Source organism: Balearica regulorum, chromosome Z (genome assembly GCF_011004875.1).
Source record: "Balearica regulorum gibbericeps isolate bBalReg1 chromosome Z, bBalReg1.pri, whole genome shotgun sequence".
Lineage (NCBI taxonomy): Eukaryota > Metazoa > Chordata > Aves > Gruiformes > Gruidae > Balearica > Balearica regulorum.
Window position 1 is genome coordinate 7,876,182 of NC_046220.1, and position 24,187 is coordinate 7,900,368.

General features: G+C 40.1%; 2 protein-coding genes across 7 annotated transcripts in view; both read left to right on the forward strand.

Annotated features, from left to right (window-relative positions):
• SSBP2 (single stranded DNA binding protein 2) overlaps nt 1–17,892 on the forward strand; it is a 201,512-nt gene extending 183,620 nt beyond the window's left edge. For all 6 annotated transcript variants that reach the window (XM_075740801.1, XM_075740802.1, XM_075740804.1 and 3 more), the window contains 2 exons: nt 925–1,023; nt 3,845–17,892. In XM_075740801.1, the coding sequence (XP_075596916.1) occupies nt 925–1,023; nt 3,845–3,874 (129 nt within the window). In that variant the 3' untranslated portion in view covers nt 3,875–17,892. The remainder of the gene's footprint in view (nt 1–924; nt 1,024–3,844) is intronic.
• A 4,412-nt stretch (nt 17,893–22,304) lies between these two features.
• Nucleotides 22,305–24,187, forward strand: part of ACOT12 (acyl-CoA thioesterase 12) — a 31,788-nt gene continuing 29,905 nt past the window's right edge. Inside the window, exon 1 of the mRNA XM_075740366.1 lies at nt 22,305–22,543. Coding sequence (XP_075596481.1) covers nt 22,408–22,543 — 136 coding nt within the window. The 5' untranslated portion in view covers nt 22,305–22,407. The remainder of the gene's footprint in view (nt 22,544–24,187) is intronic.

The following is a 24,187-nucleotide window of genomic DNA, read 5'->3' on the forward strand; positions in this document are numbered from 1 at the left end:
TCTACAATAATCATGTATTAGCTATGACTTAGAATAATTTCTGTGGCAATCACTTCATTTCATCCTTTCTGTAAGTAAATGAATCTTGAAAGCGTTTCCTGAACATTGCAGAGGTGGTTGTACAGGAGCATTTCTTTTAAAAAAGGAAATTTATCTTCAGAAGTGTTTGTATTGTTGTTATTTATTAGCATTTCAGTTACACCTAGACACTGAAAAGTTAGATTAAAACACTGTTGTATTATGCTCTGTGCAAGCAAATCGCAAACATACAGCTCCTCCTGAAAGTGTTTGCAAGCCCAGCCCAGTGGCCAGCTGTTACTCAGGAGTCTTTTATGTAAAACTCGTTAACTCTTACCTATAAATGCTGTGTATTAGCTCTGCTCAGTGAAGTGGTTTAGCACTTGCATCACACTTGTGAACTTGTATTTCACTAAACTGTGAACACTGTGAACAAAGACCCCAGGCACAGGCCTTTGCGGAGGTTTGTGCAGACCAGGTCCATCTGTATGTCTGCCTTTTAAGTACAGATTCATAAGTCAAATGTGTCAAAGCACATGGTCATAGATTTCACTGAATCTGACCATGTGATTTAATGTAGTGGCAGAGCTACCTCTCATACTAGCCCCAGCCATTTATAGCTTTTCCTGACTCCACAGAAGTTGCTGGCTATAACCTGAAGACAAGAATTGCAGGTAAATAATTCTTGCTTCAGGAAAGAAAACACTACTCCCAGGCTAAAATTAGTGACTGAATCATGCAGAACCCTGCAGGGGCTTATTTTTCATCTTTGAAAATCCCAGTGCGTTGCACAGTGCATCTTTGTGTGCTACAGTATTGTGTAAAGCGTGCCTTTGACACGGTGAAGCTGGGAAATGCACTGAAATCTTCAACATTTAATCTATATTTTAAAATCTTATTTAACAGAACTCTCCCAGTAATATGAGCATGAGTAATCAGCCTGGCACTCCCAGGGATGACGGTGAGATGGGTGGAAACTTCCTAAACCCTTTTCAGAGTGAGAGCGTAAGTATTTCTTTACCTAGTGGTTGTTTTTTTGTTTTTTTTTTTACTTTGTGAACCTTTATCTCTGTCATTTTCTTAAAAAAAAACAAACCAAAACAAAAAAAACCCCAACTCCCCCCCCCCAAAAACCAGCAAGAACAGTTTCATAGTGAACTTGTAATGCAGTACTGTGCCCTAAGAGTTTTTTACTAGCTTCTCAAATTTTAGTATTGATTCAACAAAAAATTGTGCAAAATACTGCTAGAAGTTGAGCTGAAACTGGAAAATATGGGAGGTGTAGATTTACTGCAGAAACTCTTTTTCTAGATAAAGTGGTCAGTTGTCAATGAAAGTTAGGTCTGTCAAGCAGTACTAATTACGGCGCACGTATTCAATGATGCACAACAGGCATTTGTCAAGCAATATCCCAGCAGCCTAAATACACATAGTTGACAGTTCCTTACATCTGAGTTTTTTCAGTGTGTGGTTGCCCAACCTTTGACTCCTGAACAATGTGTTTTGCAGGGAATGCCTTTTAGAACAGGATTCACACTGAAGTGTGTAATTAGAGCACCAGTAGATTTCACATTGGAAAGATGCAGTGTGCTGTTAGTGCCAGAAAAAGCAAAGGTTCCCTCTAGTGTTCATTCTGGGACAAATTACGCTTTTTTAAAATGGAGAATACTTGAGGCAGCAAAATGTGGTGTAAAATACATTACAAAGCAAGACTATAGTATTTGCATACTCACGTGCTTGAAGCTGGGTTTCTAAATCCACATTTAGGTTCCTAAATAGAAGTGGCCTGATTTTTCAGAAGTGCTGAGTGACTTCAACACTTCTGTTCTTATTGGAAATCACTGCTGCCAGAAGTGAGTGCAGCTTCATTAACTATGCCACTGGTGGACTTCAGCTCAGACATTATGATAAGTAAATAGTTTCTGTTAGATCGCAGAGTCGTCAAATTACATGGCAAATTTCATGGGAATCAGATTTTGGGATTTTTTGAGTTTGCTTCTTTAACTAGTGAAAAGGAAGAGTTTGTGCATGTTAGCTGTTAGACTGTTAGTCTTCATAAGGAGGGTTTGTGTTCAGATTTTGTGGGGTATTGGAGAAAATTGGTTTGTACAACCCAAAAAGACTGATGGTTCAATATCTGCCAAAAAACCCAGTAACCATAGAACCTCCATTAAATGTGATCCTTGGTCATGGTAATCTTTGACTCTCAACTTGGTGAGTGTTGCTTGTACTGAGGGCTGGCAGTCTGATCAGCAGGCAGGCCAGTTCACCAAACTAAAGTCATGAAAAGAAGGACATCAGCTGTACTCAAAAGAAAATCCAGACACTTACTGGATTCTGGGTGCTCCTAGATGTTGTTTTGCTACCCAGAAGAACCTGGGACCCAGTTTTCTGAAGGTTTTACGTGAGATACATGCCTACGAGGCATGCATTATATGTGCCACAAGGCATGTTGTACTCTTTGGGAACTGTCTTGCATTCTGATTCATATTTTGTTACTTGGCTACTTAGAGTAGGCATTACTAAGAAGTCCTTTCTCAGGCAGATGTGTTGTTCAGTTCATCAGGAGTTTTGGTTGGGGGTGAGGAATGGTGCTTGGCTAATAGTAAGTTAATAATCACAAGCACCTTTAGATAATTTTTAGATTCCTTGTTCAAAGTGATTACCCAGGCACTTTGGCTCAGATACAGAAAATCTCTTGAACAGATGCTTTGCCTTAAGCATTTGAGCTGGTCTCTGACATTGGCTAAAGATAAGCATGTCCTTACTAGCTTTGCTGGCCCACTGTGGGAGTGCTTAGTGCATGATAGGACAGACAAACCATCAGAGACATGACATGAGATAAAATAGACTTTAACCAAGTAGTCCATCCTATGCAGTTTCCATGACAGAGAAGACCCATCCAAAATACTTTTTCTAGTATGTTTGGATACTTTGGAAGTGGCCAGCTTGATACTGTAGCTTTGGCAGGTGCTTTATTCCGTGTCTGTTTTTGCAAAGGCAAATTTATCTTTCTGTTTCTTCTATCAGTTTTCATAATGCCAGTACTTCTTGCATTTGAACATTTTCCTCTACTTAGAAGATTTTAGGCCAAATTAAGTGTTTCTGCAGTCCACAACTTTCAGTTTAAAAACAAATTAGGCATATAGATGTGCGCTTCTTCTAGGCACTGTGGTGTCCTATTGATTGTTGTAATGAAGTACTGCTAACTTGGGGGCTACTATAGCTTGTATAAGGGCTGCAGTTCAATTTGTGTTACAATAATAATGTAATGTGGTGATTGAATTTTTGGTTCACATAAAGGAGGATGACCACTGATCCTTGATTCAGCTTGCCTCCTAAAATCGGTAATACAGAATAACAAAGACCAAAAGCCTAGTTTAATTCCAGTCAGATGTATCTTTACTCCTTTCCTCCCATAAAGTAATAAAAAGCCTTCCAAAATACTTCTGTGGTTCAGCTAACCATGAATGCTGGTCTGCTTCAGACTAGCTATCTGCCTAACTAAATCCCCCCAACAGCCACCATTGACCAGGAAAAGGCATGGAAAGCATCAGAGAAGTATTGGTTCATCACAGCACCCAGGTAACACCAAAACAGAGAGCTGGCTTTATCAGCAGTAGTTGTGTTTTTGCATAATGCGAGAAGCATAACAGAAGTTATGATATCACAAACTGAACTACAGCCTTAGCACAACTTAGTGCAAATTTAGGAGGAAGTTCAAGAGCATGTTGACATTTAAACTCATTGCTGTGGTCCAGAAGTGGTTTTAGTTACCTGGGGGGGGAAAAAATGGTTGTTAAAATGTGGATTCCTCTTTTTTCAGTACTCCCCTAGCATGACAATGAGTGTGTGATCCGTTAACAAGTCTCGCCATGAAGACCACAGTGAGTTGGCCCTCTTCAGAGAGCTACTGCAGAAGAAAATTATTCGTCCCAGTGTACAGTTTAACAAAAGGATCTCAGATACAATCAGACCCACCATTTTTTTTTCTACCATCTCCCCCCTTTGGTCAAGACAGTGGGTCCCAAACATGATTGAGGCAACTGTAAAGAGTGGCGTAACAGAACCGCCCAAGATGGAACTGCAAACAATTATCTGTGTATGTACATGTGTGGGTTAATGTATATGTATGTGTGTGTGATATAGAAATACACACATACATATATAGACCTGCAGGACATTGTGAAATATTATCACATGACATCTTAAGTAGAAATGAGAAGTAGGGACTTTTATTCCATCTTTTTTTTTTCCACGTTTACATTTTAATTATTAAAATTTGCTTTCCCTCTCCCCTCCTGAACTGTTTTATGTTGCATATATCACTGCTTTATAAGTTATTTTTTAAGGTGAACTCAAATGATAAATTCTTCTGATTTTGTAAATGTCTGCCATTATGGATAGGAATAAAATTGCTTATAAGAGCTTTCATTAACTTGTGTTTGATACCAGTTACCCTGTGAATCACAAATTGTACTGTCTCAAGAAATAGAAGAAAGCTCATCTTAATTTTTGGAGAAATTTAATAATTTTCACCTACTTGGTGATTTTTTTTTTATACTTTGCCTTTAAAAAAAGAAGCACTGAAGGTTATTTTTCTTCTTTAATTGAAGCCTAATATCTGCAATACCTATTTTAAATGGAAGCCTGAATTTGATGCAAGCTTCTCAGTTTATATAGAGTGCTATAAGGTTACTGTAAGTGAGCTCTGATTGCTATAGTATCTAGCAATAAAGTGTCAGGGCTTCTGCCCGTGGAAATGAGTTTTCTATTTAGCATGATCTTCTGTAGGGGTGCTAGGTAGTGGAAATACAGTAGAGTCCTTATCACTGAAACCTTTTCTAACAATTTGCTGTTATGTTTCCCATTTTCAGTGATTCTCAACCGAATCGTAGCAATCCATTATAAACAGTAACATCCTAATTATAAACAGTGTTTCCTAAGTCCACTCAAAAAATCAGGTCACTCTGCTACTTGGGTGTGCATTTTTCACCACATCTATCAGAATGAATTCTCCCAAAACTTTCCAGTAAGCAGTCTTTTTTTTTTTTTTTCTTTTTGAGCCAAAATGATGGGGTAAACTTTTTATGACTACTAGCCTTGTGAGGGTCTTACCTTTTGCCATGAACAGAAGAGAAACAAAGGTCTGGGCCATTTCATAAGGAGGTCAGCCTAGTTAACATGAAAGCTGGGGACAGAATGGAGAAAAGGCATATGGTCTTCACAGAAATGCTTCTGGAAGCAGTCCCGTGTCTCTTCAGGCAGAGCTCTAAAACCAAGATTCTGGTACATTTAGTTCCTAATGACTTCCAGCTCCCCCAAGAAAACAAAAGCTTTTCAGTTGTGTAGTGATCAAAAGGTCAATGATCAGCAATGCAGGCACAAAGTGGCTGAACAAAAGTTCACGCCGCAGACAAAAAGCAGTCCCTTTCTTGTATTTTGCATATAGAAGAGCCACTTAGGTAGGAGGAGCAGTTCTGAGATGTGGTATGTCCACGAAGTCTTGCAAGGAGATTTTTTTTTTTTTTCATGAACTTGTGATAAAGAAGCATATGTAGTGGGCTCATTCTGACGGTAGTTGCACATAACAGGATGTGTAAGGAATACAACAATTCTCCTAACTCATTTTTATTTGCATTTATTATATATAGATAATATATATAATATATGAAAATAAAAAGGTGTAACACTACTCTTTTGTTAGGGCTATTCAAAGGTGAAACTCTTGGAGGCTTAAAATTATGTTAAAATATCAAGGATTTTGGTAGCATTTTTAGAAATAATAACTACTTTGATTAGTCGTAAACATAAACTAGATAGCCATTATATAGTTCTGTGGACTTCATTCCCAGTGATTATGAAAGTCACATTCATTTCCTTATCTTTGGAAAACACTTTGTTGCTGTCTCAAAAGACGCTAGAAGCCCCTGCTATTGATTTGAGTTACAAAATCCCCAAAATCAAATCTAATTTCCTCAGACCCTTCACTGTTGTCACTGGTTCCAGTGGCTTTGTCCCCAGCACACCCCAGCTTCTCCCATAAGCACTGCAGAGTCCAGGCGTCCTTGCATCTATATTATCTTTGATAGCCTTCTAAGAAGGACTTGAGGGCTCTTTTCTGCCCAGTTTCAGTCAGATGATGTCACTGCTACTGGACTAAGATAGGTGGATGTGTCTGGACTATGCATCAAGTGCCAAAGCCCATTCACGCACCAGGTAAGTGTGCCCTTGAGTGAGCTCTTAAGCCGCTGAGTGCATCTGGGGTCTGTTCTGCATCTCCGGGAGAACCCCCGTTCTGCCCCATGCCAAGCCAGGCGTCCTGCAGGCAAGCAGTGTGTCCAGCCACCACGCGACAGCTGCCTGTGGTGGCATCACTGAGGGCTCCCTTATGAGACAGAGTATGTGCCGCTGCTGAAGCTTCATATTGTGGCAAAATTAAGCAGAATTGGGGTTTAGTATTAATCAGAGACTTGATTATTTTTTTTCTTTCTGAATTTGGCATTATCTGCAGTATTTTAGCTTATAGGCACCTGTTAAGGATGAAAGTCTGACCATTAAATTAAACCTGTGCAAAGAAACCCCTTAAGTGGAACTGCCGACACATACTGAATATGATTATCAAAATATTACCCTAATATATATACATCCTTTCAGGCACATAATTTTTCTTCTGCAGTTCTTTTGAACTCCCTTCTATACAATTTTTCTTACTGCCAGCATATCTTTGTTTCCCGTGTCCATTTCCTTTCCAGAACATTCATATCATTAAACATTGTTGCATTGATCCTGCAGCGTTAATCTCAGTAAATACATTCCTGGCTTCAAAATGAACAGGATCAGGACCTGCATTCTGCGCCCTGATATTGCAGGTTACTAGGTATGTCTAGCACTTCTCATACCCATGCAGCCCCATAGACTGATGGAATAAAAGATGTGCAAGCTTGCAAAATTTTAGATTTTGAAGATCTGCTTGAATACTCACTGCATATCTTATTGTTAGAATTTCAATCAGATATAAGGAAATCTAATCATCTTGCTTCCTGTAGGGAATGCTTACATCCCTGGTCTTACATACATGAGTAACGTTCTATGTGCATTGGTAAGATCAGGCGATAATAACCATACATGGGTTCTGCAGCTGAACCATTAGAAAACAATCTCATGTGCTAAATACTCGGCTTCAAAATTACAAGTATCCTTGTGTGTGTGTGGTTTTTTTAAATATCCATAGAGCTTTTTGCTTATTAATTTGTTTTCTTTCTTTTGCTTGTAAATCCTTGTAGGATTTTCATCATATCTAGAGTATTAATGTGGAAAGAAAGACTATTTCCAAGCGCTGCCTTTTTACTCCCGTTTATGTTTCTAATCCACTAGATACCAGTGTGTAATGTATCTGCTGTTTATATCTGTCCTTATGCAACAGCATTATTGATAATGTCAGAACTTGTCCAGCTCTGGGAGCAATTTTATTTTAAGTGGTGCAGGATAGTTGTTCCACACTGGGTTTTTAAATAGATTTCTCTCTTTAATATAGAAATAAATAGATTCTGTAAATGGGTCTTTCAGGCAAAGTTAAGGTAAGGCTTTTAAAAAAACAGAAGTGATGAAATCTTGGAGTAGCAGAAATAGGAAGTAATGGTTCTATTTCACTGTGAGAACTCTGGCAAATAATTCTGGCCTTGTGTAAACCAGCTGAAATTTGTATTTCACAGTGAAACCAGTGTTTTAGCTACCACATAAACCTGTGAAAAGGAGTATTCGTACCCAGATTTTAATCTCCATGTCTAAGTCTTGTATAGGCAAGAACAGGGTTCAGGGCAAGGAAGAAGCTGTATGAATCACATGTAAAGCATGTGGCCTGACATGCATTAAAAAAAATACCTGGATATTTGCATGTATAGGTTGCATTATTAATTGCCTGAGCATGAGGAAGAACTGCAGTTGCACTCCATGTTCTCCCCGCCTCCACCATAGAGTGAGTTTGGTGCATGTAAAAAACGTGGCCATAACCTTGAGTCGAGTCTTTGACACACTGTATGCTGCCCACTGACACAAATGTGCCTCAGCATCTCAGAGTGACAGTCCCCAGATCAGAGGGTCATCCATCAGCCTGTGGTGGAGGCCACATTTGCCATTTTTTATTTGGAATCCGCCTGGTTGCAGAGCTGAGACCACCAATGGGTCGCATATGCAGAGACTGACCAGCCTGCTCCTCTTAATACAGGATTAAATGCCTCATGTCCCCAAGACATCCAGCTGTTGCTTTCCCATGCAATGTGTATGTGCAATGAGAAATCTGTGAGCTAATTATTTATGTTAAATAATTCAAATTAGGAAGAAGTTAATTGAATCTTGCTTCTTTATGGATAGCAATTCATGTGTCAGAAGGACAGCTTCTTGAACTGGCTAAAAATCATTTGAATTTTCCCCTGTTTTGTGGCTAGCAAATGAAATACTGCATGTAAAGATGATTTGGAATTAGATGAGGGACCAGCTGTTACAATATTCAGTGTTGAGCATTTTATTCTTTTATTCCCTTTACCAGTCAAAATGAATTTTCAGCTAATACATGTTGCACCAATTTCTATTTCTCAGATCAGTTAATTATTTTTAACTGTTATCCCCTGTTCCTAGTCAGCTCTAATTCTTTGTTTTTGTTGTGGTTGCTAATTATGGACTGGATTCTTCAAGATTTGACCCTGCACATTTGTATTTGGAGAATGTAACATGCAGCTTGGTCATTAAAAAAAAAAAAAAAAAAGATCAGTACAGGTAAATTTATTTTTCTTTAATTCACTGTAAGTGATGATATAACCATCGCTCCTGTCCCACACATGCTTGGGTTTGGTTGAGCCCTAAGGATGGGAATCCTGACAAAGTACATCATTCAAATAAAACCCCAAAAACTCTTTCAACAGTGACTGCTCATTTGTCCTCAAACTGATCACACTAAGGATCTAATTCAGGATTTAATGATATGAAATAACTATAAAAATTCAGTACACTCAGAGATAAATTAGTTAGATTTAAATTTTAGTGTGCACAGCTTCCTCTACTTTCCAGATATACTGGCTCAGGCCTATAAGCTGCTGTTCATGTCAGTCATCCTGCTCAAAGTGTGATGAAACCACTAACGTAAGGTCAGTTTTGGGTAGGATTTCACTCTGGGTGAAATACATAATTTATCTGAGGCGTGACATTATTTGGCAGATACATAAAATAAGTAAATAGAGCAAAATACAGAAGGTCCGATGAAATTAGCAAAATGATGTTTCAGCCTGAAAACCAAGAAAAAAGTCCTTATCTAAAATACCGCTTTGGGTGCATGCATGTGAATTGTCTGCCATTGCTCTTATCTTGGAAACAAATTACAGTAACAAGTTTAGAGAAAATAGATCCTCTACTCAGCACATAAAAACTCAGATCCTGCAAAGACATTCACATTTGTTTGAAATAAAGCCTGCACATAGTTAATTTTAAACCAATTGAAGAATAAAGTAGTATCCTTCAGAAAAGTGGGACTGCTAATATGCTAAAACCATGCTCAAGTGTGGACAGTCTAGAAGCTCAAATTAAGTCTTCCTGAAACAGACATTATTTTAAAGATTTTTACCAATGCAGGAGCATGTTTATGTATCTAGTACTGATATGCAGAACAGATTTGGCTTTCTTCTGTTTCTTATTTTATTAGAGTATTGTTCACTACTACATGAGCTATTTTTGTGAACTTGTCCTTCCATCTTGTTTTCGGTTGTGCAGCCATAGTTCCCTCAACATAGCCAACAGCTTTGCAATTTTAGTCCAAACTTCTTTCTGTTTGGTCACTGTTCTTCATTTAAGCTTAAAATATGTAAGAAAGCCTCTCATGTAATGGGAAAACTTGCCATAAAAATGTATAAAGGTTTTCTTGGGTACATGTTTTCACATTTAATAAAAATGCAATTTTCAGTTATTATTTGAAATGGTCACTTTCTAGCCACTATTTAATTTCAATGTGCAAAAGAAATTGAGAAAGCACATTATCCTTTTAAAAAAAATATTTATTTATTTGAATTCAGCATCATAAATATTTGCTGAAAGACATGGTTTTGGGGAAATCAGATCAAAACAAGATTTACTACCTAGTTGCTATTAGTAATACAGCTGTATTTTATGTTGAAAGCTCCTTCCACATCCCCAGATGTGGATTGCCTAACATCTGATATGTATGACTTTGTAAGAGCCTAATCCACAAATAGTCATTTCATTTGTTTATTCCGTGTTTTCAGTGTATATCTCATGGATGATTCAGGGTGCCCCTTAGCTGTGCAGGGTTCTGTGGTTGTGTTTCTCAGAAGAGTAACTGAGTGGTCGAGCAGGCTTGTTCACAGGGTCTGGTAATTAAGGACTGGATAATATATCCACCACGTGTGCGCAGCTGTGCACTCAGAAACAAGGTATTCATACGCTACCTCGCTGTTCTCTTGAAAACTTGTACAATTCTTCTTGCAGTTAAGTCTGGGCTCCCTGAAGATTTTACAATGCGGAGACAAGCTTAATTTTGCTAAGAGAAAATTCTGGCAGTTTAGCACCAGTTTTCATAGAGAATCAGCACAAAACATGGGGATTTTCAAAGGTGATGCATTTTTCTCAATACCCTGGGTGTACTAGGAAATAGACCATAGAACTTAGAAGTTTGGTCTGTTACAGAGATATATACAGTTCCTCAGATTAGGAGGGAATTATAACAATAACCATGACCAAACCTATGTTTGTCCCTATAGAGTGAATCATCAGTAATTGCTTTTGATATGAAGATTTATTGCTATGGAACAACTGCTCCAATCCTTGAGGAGCCAAATTATCCACTGGATGAACTGGATATTTGTAGGCTTTATTTTTGTTGTTTAATCTTCATGTTTTCTTCTCTCTCATTTGGATTGTCCCATTAAATGTACCATGCCAGATCTTTGCACAAAAAATAAGAACAATTTGCCCAATAAACATGCAGAAAGCTGTTCACATCTTTAACTAAAGCCCTATTATATTTCGTTAGAGACATTGAACGTAACAACAAATAAGGAGTGGCATTGCAATTCCTGAGAGCTCTTACTGTTTGAGATAAAGAAAGTTAGCATCTCACAGACTCGCCCATTAGACGAGGTGATTTCTAACGATGGCATAAAATCAGCTCGAAAAAAAAGCTGATTATTTGACATGCAGATTGGAGGAAAATAAAATCCAAATAGAGGATGTTTAAATGAGGTAGAAATGTACTAAAACTATAATTTACTAGGAAAGTTTTAGAAGTATGTTACTAATACCGAGTTTGTTAGCAGCAAAACTGGTAGCTAGGATTCAGTAGCCGCTCTCTTAATGCAGAGGTGCATCCTGCAGAGTCTGTAATCCCCAGCAGAGAGGTTGGGTTTCTTGAACTAGGCAGGTTGTGGACCAGGGACTGCGATATCCATGGGCCACACCTTTTGTTACAGATGAGCAAAGTGCAGGTGGCCTTCCAGCAGATGACAAAGTCCGTCTCTAACAGGAGCACAGAGCATGTCCAGCAGTTTAGCAGGAAAGAAAAGCAGTGTTTGCTGAATTGCTATCTAAAAACATGGCATTCAAAAGCAGGTGAAGGCTGTTCCCAGGTCTGTTCTCATTTTTCTGATCAACTCCTAGTTTTCATTTGATTTACATCATTTGATTTACATTTACATTAATGGTTAAGGAAGAGAATAAAAGTTCCTAAGCTAGGGCTGAAATGCAGACATGGAAGAGTGGCATGAGTAAAGGAGAAGCTGTAGCTTTCTGTTAGTTGAGAATCAAGTACTTTTCTTTTTTTTCAGGACAGAAAGTATCCATACAAGAAACTTTTAGCCTTGCAGTGGCTATTTGAGAAGTGTGGATCAAAATGCTGTATATGCTTAGGAGACCAATTTTGAGGGCTTTTTTTGTGGCAAGTATCCCCTTGCAAAAATGTTACAGTGCATCTATTTTGTGCATGTTTGCCTAAAACCACAAAAACAAATGGATTTTTTTATGGGTTGCTGTATATGCATCTGGCAAACACTTGTTTCTGGTGGGGAGAGGAGGAAGATCTGATAGCTGGTGGGTTAGCATATTTATGTGAATTACTTAAAGCATTGGTAAAATATTGTCAACTTTGTTCACATTGCACAAGATACTCGTGTAGTCTACTGCTGGCATTATAACCTCAGCGATCCATGCATATTCTATAAATTCCTGTAGGTTTTGTGTAAGAAACCTTGTCACCATTGCTTACTACTGTAAATTCCTGTTTTGAAGCAAGAGGTGGCTTTTGATTGTACAGCCATGTGTATTATATACTACAGCAGTACTTGTTCTGTCCTCAAAACTTGCTGTTCACATATACTTAAAGCTTTGTTAAGCACGCTTAGTGGTTTCAGATTTTATTTCAAACAGCAGATATATAAGCCATTTACAGGAATATTAAATGTAATGTAAGAGAATTCAACCCAGTGCATATCCTTTTGGAGAGCTTGGGGTTGGATTTTAGCAGACAAGAGGCAGCTGCACATTTCGCAGCCCTGTGCTGGGTATGTGCAGTGTTTGCTTTTCAACCACAGGTACCTGCAAGCCTGAGAGATCAGACCCTGTGCAGGAAACACGTCTTTTTGCAAAAATTCTGAATTGGTGCAAGGACAGAAACCCACCTCTAAGGGTATGAAGGGGGTAAAACACTGCCTCTGTATTGTGTCCTCATCCCCAGCTATGACAGACTTTTACATGAGGCAGTGTTTTAAGAAGAATTTAATGATTTGTCTATTTATCAAGATAGAAAAATAATCTGAATTCTTGCACTCTGAATTCTTTTTTAATAGTATTTTTTGATACACAACAAAGACCTGAAAATGTGTATGTGTTCTTTACTGGTTTCTAACATCAGAAAATCAAGTCTTGTCTAGACTGAAAGACAATGAGAAGAAATGTGAAAAAGCTGGGAAAGTTGATGGGGATTCTTACTTCGATTATTTTAAGTTCTGTGTTTTATTTGTTTTTATTGATAGTTTAAATGGCTACATTAATCTTTTGAATAAAGGCAGTCTTTGTTAGTGACTTTGCACCTTCACTCTTTCACATGAGTTTGAGTACTTACAATAAATGTTCCTTACACTTGCAAGCCAATCTGTAGATAAATTCCCTGTATTTCTAAGGTAGAAAAAAATGTTTCTACAGATTACTTCAGCCCTTTACACAGAACAAGAGGGTAAACCCAATCCCATAATCCTAAGTATTTGCAGATCACATTTAAACAATTAGGCAGGTGTATTTTAGACTAAGAGTAACTTTGAGTATCATAAATGAACCTAATGTTCAAACTCCACTCTTTGGAAGTAAAGAGAAAACAGTGATTTTCCAAACCAGCGAGAATTAAATTTGTTGATGTAAATATTAATGTAGAAAATACATGCAAAACTTGATACTGCCTCTGACCTTAAGCATTAATATTGATAATATTGGGGGTCTCACAAAGTTTGTGTATTTCAGAACAGCTGTATTTCTCCTCAGTGTGTTCTTCATCTTCATTATCACCAGCTACCACAAAGAGCCAATCCATGCTGTGCTGAAAGAGTTCAAAAGCATGGTGATACAAAATTCCTACAACATCCTAAATACGCGGCCATGTGTGAGTGTTGTGTTAGGAAGAGTAACTGCTCCAACTGCAAACTTTCCTGGACCTTGTGTGTAACTTTTACAAGCAGCCTCAGTGATGCTTCAGAAGGGCAGTAGTCTGTGATCCCTTTCCAAATAGTTTTGGGTCTTGCTTTGGGGAATTGTAACTATCCCAGCTGCAGCCCTTGGAAGGAGTTGTACCATGGATACATATTTGTAGCCCTTCATCTGTGTCAGAAAACAGACCTGCCCCTGAAGGCTTCCTTTCTTTCAAAATCCTTTTTGAAATATACAGCTGTTTTCCACAGCTGTAAAAGTGCTGAGAGGTTCGGTGGTGCTAGTTTTGTTGTACCAAAATAAAACCATGTTTGCATGTGTATCTCGAGAGGGTCTCCCCTCAGTGTAGCACAGCTCTGGAAATCCAGTGTTCGGAGAAGCCGCCTTGTCTAAGGACCAAACGAGGGAAACAAGGTCATAAAATCAAGGCTCACTGTTTTATTTTTTAAAAAGTTCCTTGCAAGACTAGGGAGCTGCAAAGACACAGATTGTGTGGGTCACTAACCACAAAGCGTATCTGGGTTGGAGCCTCAGACAAAGCTATTACAAACTGTGTTTTGTAATGGTAATGTTGTACCACCACATCAGACTTGTTTCTGCTCCACACTGTGTACTGATTCATCCTACTCTAGTTTTAGCTGCCTTAAAATTACCAGCCGAGGACTCTTCTCTAAGCCAGAGGAGGGACAGAAGAGGAGATGCCTCTGGAAGATTGTATTACGGCATCAATTTCCCTCTCCACTGGTGAATCCTGCATGCTTTTAAAGGCCTACAATTGGGTGGAATGAATCCAAGGTTTTATATTTAGCTTCACTTCCCCATACACAGAAGTGTATTTATTTAACTCTGGTATGGGTGAGAATAATGCAGCTCCTAAGAACCTGAGTCTGAGTGGCTTCCAGATGAGCTTCTGAATCCTTCAAACATGAGATTTCTGCCCCATAGTTGATATTTTCTTCATCTTTACTTCTTTTTATAAACAGGTGTAACTTGAACTAACTTGTTTGAACATTTCTAGAAGGTTTACACCTGCTAGAAATCCTGACCTTTATTTGTTAAGCGGGCTCTCACTCTTTGCCTGCACTGATTCATTCACTGAAAGCAACACGTGAAAAAACCATTGCATAGATGAATCAACTGCTTTTAAATTCAGCTGTGAGGTTGTAACTAAGAAACTAATGTTCATACTTTCTAGGGATGGCTAAAGACTCCTTTCCCAAGAGCTTTAAGGAATAAATCTAGGAATTCCTAATTCAGGATTGTGAGAATACAGGTATTAATGGCAGTTTATATTTTGTTTGGTTGGGGTTTTTTTGTAAACTTGTGGTAAATGTGTATGATTTCACATGCTGGTTTGGCAATGAGGAAAGTATCCAGTTTCAGGTAGACCAGATCTTTGCAGACAGCATTACTATGGATTAGCAAAGCCCGTTTACAGCAGGTTCCACCTCAGGCTTGCACCATACACCTATCTTATACTAGTTCAACTTGATATCTTTCTTCATTAACTGCCAGTACGAAATCATAACATCAGTTGTACCAATTCTCGTTGCAAGCTGAGGAACAGCTGAAGTTTAAAAATGCAAATGCTGTAACTTGCACCTTTTCACTGTCATGAAGTGTCTGCATTCTCACAGCTGGGCCTGAGACAGCAGTTGCCTCCAAAATTGCCATATACCTTCATCACACAAAAGTGGGAGTAATTTTTTTTGTGAGTTTAACAGGAGTGATACTGATACATTTGCTTTACTTCCCAAGTTGTGAGTCATTCGGTGTTGAAAATGATACGCATCTTGTGTAGCTATGAATAGAAAAATTGAGATTTTTTTTTTTATTATATGCTATTACAATCCCTGCTCTGTTGTTCGGTATTTTGAGTTGCCGAACTTAACCAAAATGTTATCTTCACGGATTATCTTAGCCTCATCTCTGCATGAAAATGGGTATGAATTTCCAGTTAACTGTTCCTGGGTTCTCACAAGGGCCAAAGGTAAAACAGTTGCAGTGGGAAAGATTGCTGAGGCAGCCACTTACTGACAACTTTTCAGATACATAAAGCCATTCTGTATATCGTCTGACACTCTTCCACTTTTCTCAGTGGATCACCATGTTCTTGAGTATTTTGATGGGTATTGTCAGCCAATGGAGGAAAGGTGGACGAGCTCACCACCCAGGAAGGGTAGAAATGTAGCAGGTAATGAGCTATCTTCTCCAGCAGTCATTTATTTGTAGTGCTTAACTTTCAATTAACGTTTGTATCTTCAGTGATTATTTTGCCATTCAGTATCTTGAGGTGGTATGAGCAAAAATATATGAATATATATAATTTACAAGAAATATAGGCTTGTATTGTGCCTTTGTAATTCTCTTCAGCTTCAGTATCTATAAGCTACAAGCAAACTTCTTCCCTTTTTTTGGGTGTTCTTTACTACATAGTAGCTGATGGCCTCATTAATACTGGCTGTTTGAGTCTTCTGGGGCTAACATTTATGTTTTCCCAGGTGAAAATGCCATAGTATTCTCACCAGACAAGCACAATGACGTATCACTGCAGTGCATGCCGTCTCTTAGCTTCTCTCTACATGTGCTTGCATGTTGGAAATTTAGAAATTCTGCTGTATAAAGTGCTACATTGTTTACCCAATACAGGTGTTTTCTTGCATCCCTTTTTTGCGCGAAACTCCCATTAACTTGAAAGTTAACAATGGCTTGAAAGGGGGTTTTGGAAGCAAAAAGGATGCAGGGAGCAACTATTCAGTAGTTTACAGGCTGCTGTAAATTAACGTCTTCTCAGCAAAGAAATGTAGCATTTTAGCAGTAACTTCCTAGTGAAAACACTGAGCGTGCTTATCACTTAAGATTTTAAGGAAAAAAGTTATCAGACTGTGTAAAAAAAAAAAAAATTATCTCATCTAATTTTGACACTTAACCAGTAATATTCAGAGGTATAAACCTCAGTTTTATCTACATGTTCATGATATACCAACCAACGCAGAACTGAAAGGTGAACAGCCATGATTTAGTATTGCAGCTACACAAGAAATCACAGTTTTAAAGAGATTTGATTTTGTTTCTTTATCTCTAATACATTTTCACCGCCGGAGTATTTTTCTATAGAGTTACCTGAGGCTTCCTTTCACCAACCAAAATAGTCTGTAGCCTTCTGCACTGTGAAAGGCAAGCCCTGTGGAGAAACATGGGCTTTGCGCTCGCCCAGCAAATCAGCAGAAATTTCACCCAAGCCATAACAGCCTCTTATGTTAGTCTGTGTTTATGTAATTAAAGCAATGAGGGATAGGAGCTTCAGGAATAACGAGGTGTCTCTATCCTCTGTTTTATTCTCTCTCTGTACTTCATAGGGATTTAGGAGTTCCTTTGTTCAAGGCTCAGCTGTGTCTCTTTAAACCAGTGCAGTGTGAGATTCAGCTTATGGAGATAGCATTGGTGCGTGAAAGATTTTCTTTTGGTAGCAAGGAGTAATGCATGTCCCTGTGGACGTGGACACTTGCAAACAAGTCTGATACTGAGGGGAAAAAAAAAAATCGAGATGGTACCAGTACATCAGACTCTGTACTACAGTGGTTTGTTTGTGGTGTTTTTTTTTTTAAGCTTTTGTCATTTGTATTTTATTTTGCAGGAGAGGAATTGGGGAATATCAGATCACATGGGGAATATTAGAAGTATATCACTCAACAATCATTTTATAAAGTCTAACTTCAAAATGCACTATGATTTATTACAAAAATATATTTTCTTCTGTTTGCCAACATGGTTGTTCCATTTTGTGATAAGTTAAACTCAGCAGTTAATTTGTTGCACTGCCTAGCTGCATGAATTCATCCAGTGTACATATGTACCTGTGCAGCATTACTTTGGGTTTTGTATTTGAATTTGCAGTATTGATTATTATTTTTGTATTTTACTTTGCCTCTGTTATTGGAATTGTAGTAAACATAATTTATACATATGATTTTACAACTGTTTTGCAACTGAAAAGTCTTCTTTAAATTGTAAAGTTTTATTGATGGATACTCATTAAAATGGTATAAGAATTATATTAACAATTGTTTTGTGTTTTGATGCTCTCTGTACATAAATATATGTCTATTTATCTGTTTAATGGTGCTTGTGTCTTGCAATTTTGGATACATTTTAGAATAAAGTTTCATTTTACAAGAAGTAGTTGTATTTTCACAAGCTGTGTCAAACCCCCCCTTTTTTTCCTTGAATAACTAGGGTTATGAAAGAAACATACGAGTCTCTAAAACATTGTCCTGGTTTTGGCAGGGATGGAGTTCATTTTCTTCCTAGCAGCTGGTTAGTGCTGTGTCTTGGATTTAGGATGAGAAGAATGTTGATAACACACTGATGTTTGTAGTTGTTGCCAGGCAGTCAAGGACTTTTCAGCTTCTCACAGCCTGTCAAGTGCACATGAAGCTGGGAGGGGACACAGCCAGGACAGCTGACCCCAACTAGCCAAAGGGATATTCTGTACCATATGACATCATTCTCCATATATAACTGGGGAAGCTAGCTAGGAGGTGGGATCACTGCTCAGAAACAGACTGGGCATCAGGTTGAGGGGTTTTTTCCCTTCTGCATGTGGTTACCAATTGCATTTGTGCATAATAATAATAATATCCTCTTCCTTTGTTATACTATTAAATTGTCTTTAGATATAAAACCCACAAGGTTTTTTCCAGTCTCCTCCCCATCCCCCTTAGGTGGGGAGGGGTGAGCGAGCGGCTGCCTGGTGCTCAGTTACCTGCTGGGGTTAAAGTATGACAAGCATTTATAACTTTAGGCAGTAATATTTTGTTTCAAGAATATAGGAGTACACAGTCTACAAAAATGCACACCTATATATTGTAGTTGATTTACTGCAGTAACTGACATCTGTATTTGAAACATTACCAAAAAGATCCATTTTGGAGGTGCGTCCAGCCAGCAGTTTGGCTGCTGACTCTATTGGTAAGAAAAGATTTGTGAATGTGTTAACGATGTCATGATTATCACATTAGTCTGTTATTTTCCAAGGAACACTAAAGCTCTCCAGTTGTGCATACATCTGTTTAAATATAAAAAGAAGCTTGGTAGAAAGCCAAAAAAACAATTCCAGATTACAGGCTTCTGTGGAATTTTGGTTCTTAATCAGGCCTCCTTTGCTACACCATTGTTTCATACCATTTCTCAGAATAAATTCTAACTTGGGTGAAATGCAGGTCTGGAGCAGCTACGTTATTAGTTGAGTGGGCTGCTAGCTGCCTTTGTGCTGTATGATCGAATAGTACTTCTTGCTCGCTCTAATGGCTTTACTTTACAGAAGATTTATTGACATCTAATAGTGAGGTCATCTTTTATTAATAAAGTGCCTTACCTCTTCTGGCACAATTCCTCTACAGCCATTGCACTGTGTCTTGTTCTTCACAGCACTCGTGAGATACACTTGTGCTGCACAAAGGTTTTTACTTTATGTTGCTTCTATTACAAATGCATGTTATTAGGAGATGATAACCTGATATCCATTCTGTTTTTTCTTTGTAAATGCATTTAAAGCAGTGCTACACCTGTTGATGTTGTATTTACTATTTCAGTTTAGCATCAGAAGCCTCAAGCCATTATTTGCAAATCATTTATTGACAAAAACTTTAAAACTGTATTAGCAAGCAACAATTCTGAAAGAAAGTCAATATCTTAGTTAGTTAACCAAACTTTTGAAGTTGAGCTCACTCTAATTCACCACCAGTTCTCATTTCAAAAGAAAAATTTCACCAAGATGGTGACTGAGTGATGTATGGGTTTGAATGTAAGGCAACCTCCATCTACCTTTTACCATTTCTTCCTCTCACCACAGTATGCGTCAATAAAGAGAAATGTGAGGGTTCACAAAGATGCTTCCCAGAGCCTGTCTCAGCCATGCAGTGTTGTCCAGCCACCTTCATCTGGTGGTGATGCCAGAGGTGCTGGTATAGGCTACTGTGCCACAAAAGGTACTCTTCAACTGGGAAACTGTTCAAAAGCATAGATCTCTGTGAACCTGGGCTAGTAACTTAATTTCAGTAATTTTTCAGCTGTGAAAGACCGGTACTGACCTTGTAGGTATTTTCTGAGGACAAATAACACTGAAGGCTATAAAACACTCAGTTACTCCAATGTAGACTGTGTAAGAAGCTAAAGGATTATAAGGGACTGCAGAGAAAGGAGTCACTGAAGCCAACGGGAAGACGGACATTAGAGTCTGTTACTGCAACAGACAGCATCAAAGAAGAGAAGCTGGAGGGCAGGAGAAACACAGCTCACAAAAGCAGAGGGTAGTTTGTGAAAAGGGCATTTTAGGTTGTGAGTTCCCTCACCTTAGTCTCTAGATGTGTCTGCCAAGTGTCTACAGCAGTGGAAGCGATGTGCATTGCTCATTTGTATCCTGTTCTTTCTGCCAGGGCAGCTCCTACTTCCAAAGGACATACTTTGAATGACATCCTTCTCTTAGAAATCAAGAGGTATGTACAGCTCTGAGGTGTGTTTTTCAAATACCAGATTTCCCTTACCCCAACAGAAATGAGAGAAGTTACATTTTTTGTGTCTCTAAAACACCTCCATATAGCCTGAGAGGTCTGCTGACCACTCGCCCCAAGCATGTACTCTTCCACATACTTCAGAAAGTTTTACATGCAAGCAGATTTAGATTTTACTTTTACCTCTCTGTGATACTAACAGCTTTTTAGCTCCTAATCTTACAGCAGAAAACATATATTATGGGCCAAACACCTGATTACTGGGACTATGTTAAATGGAGGTGAAAGCTACTTGTGAAAGAACAACAAATAACATTATCTTATAAGAGAAATAACATAAAAAAAGAAAGCCTGGTCAATGAGCATGACAAGGTAAATCTGAAAACAAGTTTACAAATTACTGGCCTTGACAGGCAAAACACTTTTTTTTTTTTTTTTAATAGAAAAATGCTTAGTTCTGTTTAAAGACTCTTCCTTCTGAGATCCTAGATCCACAGTGTGAGAAGCTGATACTTGAGTTTTTGTCATCTGGATTGAGCAGACAAGGAAGGAGAAAATACCAGCTGCATACTATTTACAAACCCTGTTCAGGTAGCAAGACTGAGCTCTGCCACTGCCACTTCCAAAGAGTCTGTTTCCTTCACAGAAGCCAGTCAAAGAAGGAAAGAGAAATCAGTACAAACTTTTTTGGGGATGCAACAGAATGGAAATAAATCTAGGGAACAGCACAGCATGCTGATTTTCAGAGCCAGTATCCTCTGGAATGTAACTAGTGTGATGGTACAGCCACCTTGTTGCTTGCTAAAAGAGTATGTGACAAAGAAACAGAGATTTTGCTGTAGGGCAATGATAGTAACAGACCATGTGGGAAGAAAAATCCCTACCACACTGAGAAACTCTTATCTTGGTGAGGCAGGTTGGTTAAAATTCAAATTTTCCTGGCTGTTATGGGTTAAAGCTGGATTTTTAACAATGTTTGAATGAACAAGCAGTCATGGTATAAATTCATTTATGTATGTTTTCAATCAGATGGAAAGCCTGTCATTAGAATAGTGGGTAACAAGTCATAGCTAGATGATAAAGAGGAAAGGCTGTAAGGAAAGGCTACAGAAAACAGTCTTGCTTCCTTATTGAAAGCCATGCTATTTACAATACCTGTGTGTGTATGTGGAGAAATAGCACCGAGTCAAATATAAGCTTTGCAGTCTTTACTTAAAGACCATTTACCGGTTACACACTCTGCTACATTGAAGCAATGCATCCTGCCTTAACAGCTGACAAGCGCAGTCTGTGAGCATCTCCAAATCACCCTCTGTGTGCTCGAGCCTTCAATAGTAATAATGCTGTATCTGCAGCAATAGTCAAACATCGACCTTCCTGACCCATTCAAAAGTGATTGCTCTGAGTAGTGCTTATATTTTTATAGCCTGCAAGAGCAACATCCTGCAGTACCTTACCAGCCATGTGAGGAGGAGGAGGTAAGGGGGAAAGCCCTCCATGAGGTCTCCAGTTATTAACTCCTGTGTGAATACGTGACCGGGGCCACAGAAGTAGGTGTCAAAATGTCCGTACCGGCAGTGACAACGGTTCACCAGGCCATGGCACTTCTCTGCCGGGCTCACCAGTGTCTGGAGATGGGAATGTGTCTTCCCTGGGCCCATCTGCCAGGCTGTCAAGGTGGTGACATGAGCGAGTGAGACTTCAACAAAAGGGAAAAAAATAATAATCTTAGCTGGATTATAAATATTTCAGTGGTGACTTGAAGGCCAAAACCCGCCAGTGGCACAGGCTCTCAGCCGCCATGCCGTCGTCACACCAGGCCATGAGGTGGCCTCAGAGGTACCAAGGCAGGAGCCACAGGGGATGGAAATGCGCAGCCGGGTGTAAAAACAGGCCATGGCCCCCCTGCCACTCCCCTCTCCCCTGCGGGGCCTGTGTACGCGCCCTGGCACCCTCTTCTCCTCATGCCAGTGACTCCTTCCCGCCTCTCCGCAGCGGCGCGAGCCCGGCCCGGCCCCCGCCAGAGGAGGCGATTCCACCTCAGCCCTGGGCGTTGGGGCGGGACCGACCCGCCCCAGCCTTGCAGGCAACGGAGCGGCCGGGCCGGGCCAGGCCAGGCCAGCGCTGTCTCTCCGTGCCCGGGGGAGCCTCGGCCGCCGCTGCCCCCTTCACTCGCGGCGTCATGGAACCGTGCGAGGCGGCGGCGGGCAGTGATGTCTGCATGTGCCAGACCGTATTCCCGGCGCACGCCAACCACCGCGGGGAGCTGAGCGCCGGGCAGCTCCTCAAGTGGATGGACACCACCGCCTGCCTCGCAGGTAGAGGGGCGGCAGCGGCTCCGCCGGCTGGCGGGCGCCGCGGGGCAGGGGTTGACGGCGGGGGGGGGAGCGTCGCTTTAGGGCGGCGGGGAGGAGCACCCCCGCCGCCATTTGCCCCGGGGGCCGCCCTGAACCCTCAGGTCCCCTCAGAAATGCGCCTAAAACTCGTCGGCTGCGTGAGGACAGCGTCTCCTTTCCTGAAAACCTGTAGCCCCGTCCCGGTGTTTGCCGATGACAGGCGGGGGAGGAGACGAAATTTTGCCCCTGGGGAGCTTGGGGGAGGGGGTGCTTGAGGGAAGGTTTCAGCCGGGGGGAGTGTGTGAGATTTGGGGGTTGAGATTAGGAACAGGCTTCCAGGGAGTGAGAGAGCTTGTGGGGCTGGAGAGGAGCGTCAGATCTCAGGGGAGAGCGAAGAAGGAGCTGACGGGGGCAGTTAGCATGAGGAGAATTAAAAAAGAGAGCAGTGGAGGGGAAAAGGGGGTGGAAAAAATAGAAATACTAGAAGAAAGAAAAGTACTAATTTAAGAATACGGGTGCATGGGTGGAAAAAAAAAAACAAAAACCAAAAAACAACCACAAATCCAACCAGCGTGCAGAGTGCTCTGTGTCTGGTGTAACTCAGCTTCAAAAACTTTGAAAAACCCCTCAGCTGACTTCAGAAGTGAAAGCCGCATGTAAAGCACTAAGAAAACCCAAGGCTCTGCCATCTCTGCTGTCACTGAACTCCGTTTCCAACTAGAGCTGCATACATTAGCAGCCCATAATGAGCCTTGCAGAGAATAGCGGGTATATTTGGGGAACTCATGTCTGGATGGCGTCTCCGTGCGCCGCGGTGACCGTGGTGTGCTTGCTGCGTAGGTGTGTGCTGCGCTCGGTGCAGCTTTACGTAATCTGCTTTTCCTATATAGAGAGAGTTGGGATCCTGGAGAACTTGTCCCACACAACAACCCAGAAACTACCTAGTATACAGCAACTTCCCAATAGGATAACTTTTTTTTTTTTTTTTTTTTTTTAGATTTATTCTATCATGAAGGAGTTACTTGATTTCAACCCTTCAGTAATTTACCCCTTAACAATGCCTTTTGTAGAGGCATTCTGAACTCATCTCAGCAACCCCTGAACGCGAGTCCCTGCTCTGAAGTGGCAGAGCCTCAGCTGCTACAATGTTTCATCCTTGCTCCCTGGAGTTCAGTTAAGCTGTGATGATCTTCATCAGCTGCAAATCTGCCACCAGAGCTCACTTTCATAATTGCTTTTACTTGGTTAGGCTTAGGACAGCAGCAGTCATTCACACCACAGGGCTAATCCCATCGCACACAAAGGATTTTTAACATCTTTCCTTGCTTTGCTTTTTGTGTCACAGCAAACTCAACATGCCAAGCAGGGGATTTGTTTGGCTGTACCGCCTTTCACCCGCATTAATGCCAGCTGGTGCAGTTCCAAGTGCCTGGGCTTTGCACCTTCCTCATTTCATATCCTGCTGCTTTAGATGTGATCCTCACTTTTGAGGCTATTTGTGACTATCACCATCTTACTCATCACCTTGCATTACCTATCACAGTGGTGACTCCAGCCTCCTAGTTGTCAGTGACCTCTTCCCTTTCATCACAGTTTGCTGTTTTTCTGATAAGTGCCTTCATGTGT